The 11,604-nt window shown below is 43.5% G+C and overlaps 1 protein-coding gene across 2 annotated transcripts; it reads left to right on the top strand.

Annotated features, from left to right (window-relative positions):
- Nucleotides 1–641: 641 nt before the first annotated feature.
- LOC116400780 (aquaporin-4-like) lies at nucleotides 642–11,173 on the top strand. Of its 2 annotated transcripts, XM_031878814.1 has the most exons (5): nucleotides 642–715; nucleotides 6,770–7,226; nucleotides 7,971–8,135; nucleotides 9,074–9,154; nucleotides 10,017–11,173. In XM_031878814.1, the coding sequence occupies exons 1-5, from the start codon at nucleotides 681–683 to the stop codon at nucleotides 10,269–10,271; spliced, it is 993 nt and encodes a 330-aa protein (XP_031734674.1). In that variant the 5' UTR covers nucleotides 642–680; the 3' UTR covers nucleotides 10,272–11,173. The 2 variants fall into 2 exon arrangements, with proteins under 2 accessions (XP_031734674.1, XP_031734673.1); XM_031878813.1 differs by lacking the exon at nucleotides 642–715 and having other exon boundaries at nucleotides 6,445–7,226.
- The last annotated feature ends 431 nt before the right edge of the window (nucleotides 11,174–11,604 follow it).

The following is an 11,604-nucleotide window of genomic DNA, read 5'->3' as shown; positions in this document are numbered from 1 at the left end:
CCAGAGGCATTCACTAAGTCACACAAAAATCTGACATTACAGGCAAGCCATACTGAACATCTCTTACATCCACTCATTTATTTATTGAATGCTTCTATAGGGACAAGTTCCAGTGCCAAACACCACAGCATCTATGGCCTGAGCTACTTTGTAACACCTTAAATGGGAGCAAACGCACAAAGCTCAATGGGAAAACACATTCAAAACAGCCCAAAGGATCAAACAATGACACTAAAAACTGAGAATGACTTTCAAAAAAATCGATAATAACTCAGCGAATTATTCTTCATAACTCGTTCTTTGTGGTGCTGCAAAGATCTCTTTTATGAAAATTCTCTATAGCCAAAAACGTGATGGTGCGTTAAGCTTTCTTGTTTTGTTCAATGTCCAAAATGAGTAGAATTAAATTAGGATTTTCAGATATTCGATTTAAACTTGTTATTGTTCAATATAGAACTACCACACAATGTGGGCCCCGACATTAAAAGCATTCAACCCATGTGATCATATTACTCTAAATCTAATCCATGAACTGCGTTACTCCCTGGTCATTCCATTTGTCTGATGGCTCCTCTCTCCTCTCATCCGGTTCAATCCCGGTCAGACCGCCTGGATGAACCCCCAACGGGCACAAACTCCGCTCTATAAAAGACAGAAGCGCCCAGCAGGCTGACGGAGTCATGACGGAGAGCGGCAGGGCTCTGGAGCGCTTGAGGTGAGTACACGGGTAAAAACGCACTGGAGCTGGGAAGGTACGTTTGCGGCAAAACGGCACGAAACGCTGTGGTTCGGATTGTTTTGAGCATTTATAATATAGAGAAAACTGCCTTGCTTAAAAAGAAACCTTTCTTTCCTATTTAGGCTTAATCTTATCGTATCTTCGTAATATTGTTTGTGTTGACAGGTTTTTTTGGGATGGTTGGATTCGTAACGTTCTGGATGTAACGGTTGTATCGAGTTGATGTGTTGACTAGTGCACATAAGTAACATTTTTACATTTACATTGTCGAAGTCATGGTCCAAGTAAAGCATTGCCATGTCTTTATCAAGGCTTAACTGCACAATATACGTATGACAGCAATTCTGTTGGCAGGAAAGTTTCTTGTAATCTCTTAAGGATGTGTATTTATAACCTGTCATATAGGAAAATTCTGAAAATGAATGTAAATTGAGCTGATTTTGCCTTTAATTTTCTCAAAAACTGTACAGTAATATTTTATGACAATAATCATGTACATAGTGAGGGTCGTCATTAACAAGAATCAAGTGAAATATTGACATAACCTCTTAAGGATTAATTTTTATAAAATGTCAAATATAGGGAAATTATAAATATCAAAATGTCATTTGAGCTGACTTTACAATTTTTATCAAAAACTGTATAGTAATAATACATTACATTTGACATGGAGATACATGGGGTCATCATGAACATAACTCCAACGGAAATTTTAGCCAACCAATGAAGGAAATGTTTTTTTTAGACATCAAAGATGATTAGGTAATATTATAATTTTCCAGCCCTTTTTCAATTAAAGAATATACTGCAGTGTAATTTCAGATTTTATTATTGTTATATTTCACTTAATGTACAAAATGACGTTTTTGACTTGTTATATCAAATTGGACAAATTATTGATGAAATATAGGTCTATTTCGGGGCTTTTTGGGCTATCAAGCACCCGTACCGTAGCACCTCGGATAGACGAGCATTACATTTCAAGTGCCGGCTGACGTGAGCGAGGTTCTGCGGATGACGGACCACATGACCGCAGTCAATAATCAGCGTGGTGTTGGACTTTACGCAGCCAGGAAAATCCAAAACAGAGAACCACTGATCGTAAACTAGTCACCAGTCACTGCTACTATCATAACGCTGCTGCTGTTATCACAGCTATTATAGGCTACTGGCAACAATTCAGGAAGAATAATTCGGTTTAAAATGAAGAATGTTCGAATCCCATCAAATAGATTTCTGTGTAGTTTGCAGATGTGGAGCTGCAGTATAGTTTTGTTTATTGTGATCCACTAAAAGGCTCAGGCCTTTTCTCATGTTGATGCCATTGATGTGAAGACTTCAGGTGTATTTATTTGTAATAAATGACCCCGAGTTGCTGTAGATTTAAGCACAAACATTCCTGAGGAATCATTGATTGAATTGATACTGTACTACGTTTACTACTGCCGTTATTACTCTTGCTACTACTACCACTAGGACCTCTGCTGCTGCTATGACTTAATACGTATCATTAGTCTTATTTACATAGAGAATGAAGTACATTGATTAATAAATGATTCTGAAAGATAAACATGATACACGTGCAAAAAAAGTGTGTGGTAATAAACCAAAAGTTTGGCCAGCATTGTGTTTGTGCTCCCATACATGCGCTACAAACGTGAAAAAAGGGGCCCACACGGTTATTGTAGTGACATTGTTGGACTTTTGATGGTATAACATTGTTCCAAGTTGAATCAAAGGGACAAAGAAACCACTATAATCTATATACCCACTAATCTATATACACTGTCACAACCCGGCTCAAAAGGCCGCAACATGAGGGAGACAAGACGAGTTAAAAGAAATAGACATTGATTTAATGAACCAACTAACAGACCTAAACTAAACAAACAGCCAGGTCGTCCAAACAGGAGGCAGAGAGGAGATGCGCACCCAGAGGCAAAGAAGAGGTGCAGCCTTTATAGCTGAGACTTCCAGCAGGCTCAGGTGTGGCTCATCAGCATCAGATTACCATCCTGAAAGACAACCTGGAAACAGGACACAGACCCCTGGTGGAAGGGAGGGGTCGTCACACCCCCCTCCATAAAAACAGTGTTCCCACCAGGAACACCAACAAACTGCATACAGATTCAAAATTTACAGATTTCATATTCCAGATTAAAAGTGCATCCCCCCAGCCAATCTCCACTCTGCAACCCAGCAACTCCAACATGTGGAGAAGCATCTAAGAGTGAGAGTGGATAAGGAAGGAAGGCCAGAGAGATTACACAGTGATATGGTACTGCACATGGGGGGGAAGCAGGGCTTCCTGCGAGGGCCAGTTCATGCAATGAGCTGCTGCATGAACGAGTGGTGAACACCCAGAACTGGAATTGTCATAATTGCCAGCTAACAGAAAGCACCAAACTAAACTACCATAAGCACTACGCTGTAGTAGCCTAAAGGTTCCTCTGACAGACGCGCAAAGAGGCAACCCAAATACAACTCAGCACACCCAATCAAGGCATGAGCTGTAGCGCTTATGTTCCTGAAGGTAACAGGCCACGTTACCAACTTGCCTGTTACCGCACCAACACAAAAATCTGTTCACCACATCCCTCCTTTTATTACCCACTTGCTTACCCTATGAACCATGAATACCTACTGCACACTGTGCAGCAGCAGTTTTCAGGCTCCACCTGCAAGGTAACTGGGTCCAATACCCAGACACCCAACAGGCTGTGCAATGCTCTTGTTACAGAGTCCAGAACATGACCATGATCACCAGAATACAAAACATGCAGTTAGCAGGAAACACCAGAAACTAGTTTCCCTCAATAAAACCAGGAACAGAATTTAACACCCCAGCAAGAGCAGCCCTTACACAGCTGACATCACTGCCTCCATGTCCCTCTGACTGCCTATCCAGAGACTAAGTAAGCTCCCCCCTAGTCTTCAGGTGCTACTTGTGGTGGGTACTTACGCACTAAAACCCGCAGGGCCAGTAAAGCAACCAGGAACTGGCCACCCACCTGCAGCCTCGGACGTGCCCCCGAGACAACTGCTCTAACCACTTTCACACCCCCCCCCCAATGACCTCCAAAGGGAGTCCGCTCTTCAGCCTAACAGGGACAGAACAGCAGCAATTTACTCACCGTGTATACAGGACCACCTAAACTGTTCCGCAAAAACCACCAGCATAACCCATGCTCAGTGACACAAACGCTCCTCAGGAACACTGATCACTACAGCTGCTACAATAACCAAACAGGAAAACAGCCTACTCACTAAACTCATCCATGTCTCCCAAACAATCAGATTGCACATCTCACTCACTTAAACGAGGTGCACCTGCCTACCAGGTTACAGCTGCTACTGATTTGAAGTGAATGCAGACACCGGGTCAACCAGTAATAGACAAGCCCCCATATGTCACGACCCGGCTCAAAAGGCCGCAACATGAGGGAGACAAGACGAGTTAAAAGTAATAAATAGACATTTATTTAATTAACCAACTAACAGACCTAAACTAAACAAACAAACAGCCAGGTCGTCCAAACAAGAGGCGCAGCCTTTATAGCTGAGACTTCCAGCAGGCTCAAGTGTGGCTCATCAGCAGCAGATTACCATCCTGAAAGACAACCTGGAAACAGGACAAAGACCCCTGGTGGAAGGGAGGGGTCCTCACAACACTATAATCTACATACGCTATAATCTACATACGCCAATTGTCACGGGGCATGATGAGGACTCAAACGCAGACAGTCGGGTGTAGTGAAAAAAGGTTTTAATGATAACTCCTCCGAGGCCGAGAGTCAGATTCCACAACCGGGTGGGTGGAGGGGGTCTGGAGGACGGAGCTCTGGAGCTAAGGGAGACTGAGGGTCCGGAGGACAGGGCTCTGGAACCTGGAGATCAGGGAGACGGCACTCGAGAGACGGCACTCTAGAGACTGGGGACCGGACGGGGGAAACTGGGCTCTAGAGACTGGGGACCGGACGGGGGAAACTGGGCTCTAGAGACTGGGGACCGGACGGGGGAAACTGGGCTCTAGAGGCTGGGGACCAGACGGGGGAAACTGGGCTCTAGAGGCTGGGGACCAGACGGGGGAAACTGGGCTCCAGGGGCTGGAGATCAGACGGGGAACAGGTCTCCAGGGGCTGGAGATCAGACGGGGAACAGGTCTCCAGGGGCTGGAGATCAGACGGGGAACAGGTCGCCGACTCTCGGAGATGGGGCTCTGGGCAACCGGAGTCCATAGACTGGGGCTCAGGGGGATAGACTGATGACCCAGCGGGGTAAAGGGCTGGAGGTCGTTGCAGCGCGGAGACGGCAGCAGCCGGGACTGGAGGTCGCTGCGGTTCGGAGACGGCGGCGGCCGGGTCCGGAGGTCGCTGCGGTTCGGAGACGGCGGAGGCCGGGTCCGGAGGTCGCTGCGGTTCGGAGACGGCGGAGGCCGGGTCCGGAGGTCGCTGCGGTTCGGAGACGGCGGCGGCCGGGTCCGGAGGTCGCTGCGGTTCGGAGACGGCGGCGGCCGGGTCCGGAGGTCGCTGCTGCTCCGAGGCGACAGCTGGAGTCGGCTGGATCGCCGACCGGACACAGGGAGCTGGAGTCGGTCGAACCGCCGACCTGACACGGGGAGCTGGAGTCGGCTGCGGCACAGCGGGAGCGGGGGATAACTGCGGCCCAGCGGGAGAGGGAGTCTGGCCCTTCCTCTGCCTCCTTCGAGGTTTGACCGGGATGTCCATTAGATCACGGTCTGCCTTCTGGACACTCCAAGGTTCTCCAAAGGCCAGACGGGTTCCCATGAACTGTTTGTACCAGTCAGGGAGACGACACTCCATACCGTGGTCTGCTGAGTCCATCTTTGGCCAAATCATTCTGTCACGGGGCATGATGAGGACTCAAACGCAGACAGTCAGGTGTAGTGAAAAAAGGTTTTAATGATAACCAAAAACAAACAGGGAATCCAGGGACAAGACAAAAGACGAGGGGGAAAATCCGGCAGGAAAAGGCAGAACAGGCAGACTGGAAAACCGGGAACAGGACGAGCAAAACGGGCGGGTAGGGAGGAAAACAAACAATGATCTGGCAGTGGGTGTGTGTGCGGCAGGGGTTTAAATAGTGAAGGAGGCAGAGTGAGCAGGTGAGAGTAATGAGCTGATGAGCTGAGTGTGACTGGCAGGTGCACTGAATGAACTGATTAGGAGAGTGAGGAGCTACAGAAAGAAACAAAGACACAGAACACACAGGGCAAAGCCTGATCGTGACAATAATACACTATAATCTATATACACTATAATCTATATACACTATAATACACTATAATCTATATACACTAATCTGTATACACTATAATACGCTATAATCTATATACACTATAATCTATATACACTATAATATGCTATAATCTATATACACTATAATCTACATACACTATAATCTATATACACTATAATACGCTATAATCTATATACACTAATCTATATACACTATAATTCACTATAATCTACATACACTATAATCTATATACACTATAATACGCTATAATCTATATATACTGTAATCTACATACACTATAATCTATATACACTATAATACGCTATAATCTATATACACTATAATCTATATACACTATAATGAAACCATGTGCTCTGGTGATGTTCCTGTGTCTTGTTGTAAACTTATAAACCTTTTGCACTGTTGTGATATTACAATGGTGTGATAGTGGCAAACTATTTAAATAAATGAGAATATAGGTCAATCAGCTTATTTGAATATGTTCAGAGCTGGATTCAAATACTAGCATCTCACTTGTTTGGCTCACATCAAAACAGATACATTTTGAAGAAGGCTCTTTTCTAATCTGTTCTGTGATCCAATATAACAAGTGATAGGCTCATATGTTTGTATGTACAGTATGTACCAAACTCATTGCTTATTTGTGACTTTATGTGTTCTGATTATCGCTATTTTTCCATTTAGGGGGTTAAGCCCCAGTACCTTCTTTTATCCTCTATTGATGGTTGTCTCTCTTGTCCTCTCTTCCAGGAGGTGTTGCTTCCCCTGCCGTATACCACACTGTCACTTATGGCCTCCATCTTGCTGCTCTCGAGACAAAGCCATGTCTGCCTTCAAGGGCATCTGGACTCAGGAGTTCTGGCGCTGCGTGGGGGCCGAGTTCTTCGCCATGCTGCTCTTTGTCCTGCTCAGCCTCGGCTCAACCATCAACTGGGGGGCCGTCGAGAAGGATCCCCGTCCCGCTGACCTGGTGCGCATCTCGCTCTGCTTCGGCCTGAGCATTGCCACCATGGTGCAGTGCTTCAGCCGCATCAGCGGCGCTCACGTCAACCCTGCAGTCACGGCAGCCATGGTGGTGACCAGGAAGCTCAGTCTGACTAAAGGCGTCTTCTACCTGCTGGCCCAGTGTGTGGGAGCCATAGTGGGGGCCGCCATTCTGTACGGCATCACCCCGGCCTCTGTCAGGGGTGGCATGGGGGTCACCACAGTTCGTCTTCTTTTCAAGTCATTACCAGCAGTTCACTGTTATTTCACAGTAATGTTGGCACCGCAGTCATTCCTCTCTGACAGCAGATATTTACTATCCTACTTATCATAACATCATAATATTTCTCCAGTTAAAGGGGATATACCCTGCTCCTTTTCAGGTTCATACTTGTATGTTGGATTTCTACTAGAACATGTTTACATGCTGTAATGTTCAAAAAACTCTTTATTGTTCATCATACCGTCTGTCTGAATAAACCTGTACTCACCCTCGCTCCATTTTAGCACCTGTCTCTTTAAGCCCCCCTCCCAAAAACATCTCAGTCTCCTCAACCGGTCTGGTTTTTCCCAAATTATTTGACTGAACTATTAATGGAATTAGTTCTAAGCAAACACTTGCCATGCAAAACACCGGCAAAGTCTGTTAACCTGACCTCAATGATAAATGAATAAAGATGGTGTTGTTGTTGAAATGTAGCTGATAAAGGAATATAATATAATAAAGAGTTGTATAAATAGATGAACTATAGACAAAAAAAGTTCCGAAACTAATAAAATGCAACAGGTATATATAACTTTACAATTGAATTGAACAATTACTAAACATAACACATGACATTTATGACTATTACAACATCAACTTCAACCTCTGCATCTATTATATCCAGATACAGAGATTAATACAATGTGTAAAAGGGGTGTTCATATCTGATGATGTATTTATTTGTATGTTTGGTATTTACAGGTAAATAGGAGCATCTCCGTGGGAAACGCGCTGGTTGTAGAACTCTTCATCACCTTCCAGCTGGTCTTCACTGTGTGCGCTACCTGTAACCACCAACGTAATGACCTGAAGGGCTCGTCTGCTCTGGCTATCGGCCTCTCTGTGTGTGTCGGTCACCTGTTCGCCGTAAGTACACAGCACTGTAGCAGATGAACAGAAAGAGATGATAACCCGCACAGACAACGGGGCTCAGTGTCAGATGGATTCTGCTCTCACACAGCAATCACATGTATGACGGCATCTCGGGCCTCTTCTGATATTTTGTAAGTTATTTAAAAATTGTGCACTGAAATACCAGAAGAACAGAATGATCTGAAATATGAGACTAATGTGGTAATAGAGGAGGAAAATAATGAAATGTGTTTAAACAGCTTGTTTATGAATGCAGTCCGCTATAGATTAAGTGTAATATTTGATGCAGACAGTCCGCACAGAACAGCTGGGCTTTCTGCTTGTACATTTTGATTTCTGAACATTAGCTTTTGTCAAAATAACTATAAGTGAATTAAATAACATTGAGAGAAATAATTCCAAATAAATGTACAGATAACAGCATCACTGTTACATTATTGCATGGCTTTCTTTAGTTTCTGTGAATAGTTACTGTTTGGAAAACATATGACACATTTTAAAAGATATCTCTTTGACTTTGAGTCAATAAAAATGTATGAAACGATGGCCAAACTCATTTCTCCAATCGAACTGGACCAATATGATGAATCAGAAGCAGTATTCAAATGTTGTGCTGAAAAGTTGACAGATTGCCTTTTTTTGGGGTTTGCCATAAAAAAACAAGTCTTTCAGTTGAACAATATAGAGTGACTGTCCTCTTCTTCTAAACCATTGCGAAGTGAAACGTTATTAGATCAGTGAGCAGTGGTTTGTAATGACACATGATGTAATCTTGCTGATCCATCTGTCAGACCAGGAAGTGCCTGTTGGATGACATGGAAGGCACTTACAAATAACATAGTGTGGAGATGTTGCAACCCTCTATATATTTACGAACGTAAATATGTGCTTATGTGATCATGAGACGGTATGATGTGAGATTTATTCCTCAGATTCCCTTCACTGGAGCCAGTATGAACCCTGCCCGCACGTTTGGCCCAGCCATGGTCACATGGTGCTGGGAAAACCACTGGGTAACTACACACTCTGTTAGCTCTTATTATCGATCAGTGCTGTTAAATAGATGTTAGCATCAATAGCTATGGAAAGATTGTTTATTTTCCATGCACAGAAACTACAATCCAACTTCTAAGGTCTCATTGTAACGACACTACAGGGAGTTACAGAACGCTCTTCAGCTGATTATCACATGGTAGATTGTCGTTGAATGTGATTGGCTGTTGTCTCATGTCTTCTTCAGTTAAACAGTTCCTCTGTCTTTTGGAATCTGTATGTATATATTTATGAGGAGTATAAATAGCAGAAAAAAACTAATTCATGCAGAAAATGAAAGCAAACAAGGACTAATAACTTCCAGTATAAGCCCCGCCCCCTTCAGATGTGACATAAACAGACACAGATACTAGCTTTGTGTCACAACCTTTTGTCTATGCAGGTTCATCAGGTTTGCATTTGGGTTGTGAGTCACGCAAAAAAAGTAAAAATAAATATGGTTGTTTTTAACAAAGGATATGTAATTACGGCCACAGAAATGTTGGCAAAAGATTTATTATTAAATATTAAAGTATATATTTTATTCTGTTTGGATTCAGCTAGTTTGGTTAATAAAATTCAATGCACTCAACATTTAAATGGTTAAACTAGACAGTGTTCTCTGCAAGTGGCATTTCAAAATAATAATGATACTTTATTTAAAAAACTAATAACTCAAGCTGTCCTTCTACAAATGACCTATAGTTAATTTATGGCAAAAGATTTTTACTATGAAAACTATGAAACCACAGTTTGTCTTCAAGTCTTGATGTAATGTTCTGTTTCTCCCCTGTGTGCGTGCGTGTGTGCGTGCGTGTGCGTGTGCGTGCGTCTGTGTGTTAGGTGTACTGGGTAGGTCCAACTCTGGGCGGGACTCTGGCCGCAGCCCTGTATCATTACCTGTTCTGTCCAGACCCAGAGCTGAAGAGACATTACTCCGAGGCCTTCATCAAGACACCTTTCACTGCCACCAAACACCGGAACGACTCGGTCACAGCCCAGGAGCCCCTCTTCACCGTCATGGATGTGGAGAGGGCTGAGCGGAATGAAAGGAAGAGGGCGAAGGAGGTGTCGGGCGAGGTCCTGTCCTCTGTGTGACAAGAGAGGAGACACAGCGCTGGTGTCCCATCTTCGGCTCAACAGTCCACTTTGAAGGAGACGGACTTCTTGTAGACCGGCGGAGCAAACACTAACAAAAACAGAATTAAGAATGAATTTGTAAGGAGACTGAGAGGAATATTTACAAAGACAGGCCTTTGATTTTGTGCCAAATACCTTGTGCATATCAGAGAAAGGGCTGTGGGTTGGTCTTCATGCAGGATGTGTTTTAAGAGTGTTCCTATTTAGTGGATATTAACATATAGAAATTGCTACTGCACATATATAGAGTTATTTGTCATTGACAATGGGACCTTTGGTTGCAGCAGAGATTGCACCTAAAATGTACGATCTGTGGAAAGCATTGGGAGTGAGAGACAAACATCAGGGATGAGATAACTCTGCATGGCCCTCAGTAATAGTTCAGACAACCAAAAGACTTCAGTGGCTGCAGTCACGACAAAATGGACCAATCAGAAGATGCCACTATTGCCCCGTTGTGCTTTGAATCCCAAGTGTTGTGTTCGGTGCAACTTTCCCAAATCAAGAAGTTCCATTCACATCCCACACATTAGATATGACAGCATACGTCTTATCTGTCTGTGTTCTAATGAAGTGAGTGTATAATGTTTGCAGAAAGTCAGTGTTTTGATTCATCAGATTGTTGTATGTTCTCCTCTCAACCAGCAGATGTCGCTAAGAGGCTGACTATATAATCTATAAACCAACTGAAACCAGTGCGTGTGTGCGTGCGTGCGTGCGTGCGTGCGTGCGTGTGTGTAAAATGTAAATCCTAATCGCTTCATTTAAATTACTTGGAGCTGATGAATAAAACCGTCTCATTAAAACTGCTCTGCAATCAGTGTTGAGTCACTTTCACACATACAGCAGTGGAATCAACCTCATGTACTTCTTTTGTCTTTTTTTCTTTGTCACTGTTGCAATGACTGAATAAAAAGACGAAACATGTTAACACCTTTGCTGTTGCGAACATTTGTCAGTCTGCACTGCAAAAAAAGGCAGTTATTTATCATAATACAACCGGAAATGTAAATATACAAGTCATTTGCAACAGCAGATTTGTAATGCTAAATTTCTCTTTATTTTTCAATTCTCTTCATTTACTGCCTCGTGATCAACACATGCTCACTCTTTCATGTATGTTTGCTTCTTGAATACATGATGTATACAACTAGGTCAGCTGTTATTAAGTGTCAGAAGAAGCCTAACTTCTTTATATTTCAATCACAGATTGTGAATAACTAAGTTGTCTTTATAGCTGTACTTAGGCTTGCCTCAGTGGTGATTGGACTGAGTTTCTGCCTGTCTGAGG

Source organism: Anarrhichthys ocellatus, unplaced genomic scaffold (assembly GCF_004355925.1).
Source record: "Anarrhichthys ocellatus isolate YVR2014 unplaced genomic scaffold, GSC_Weel_1.0 scaffold204, whole genome shotgun sequence".
NCBI lineage: Eukaryota > Metazoa > Chordata > Actinopteri > Perciformes > Anarhichadidae > Anarrhichthys > Anarrhichthys ocellatus.
This window is presented reverse-complemented; position numbering and strand designations above follow the sequence as displayed.

Bases quoted from the DNA above. Each gene is read 5' to 3' on its own strand.
- LOC116400780 (XM_031878813.1), top strand. From the start codon at position 6,630: ATGTACAGTATGTACCAAACTCATTGCTTATTTGTGACTTTATGTGTT. The intron at 8,136-9,073 runs GTAAGTACACAG...TTTATTCCTCAG, and splicing joins GTGTCGGTCACCTGTTCGCC to ATTCCCTTCACTGGAGCCAG. The intron at 9,155-10,016 runs GTAACTACACAC...TCTGTGTGTTAG, and splicing joins GGTGCTGGGAAAACCACTGG to GTGTACTGGGTAGGTCCAAC.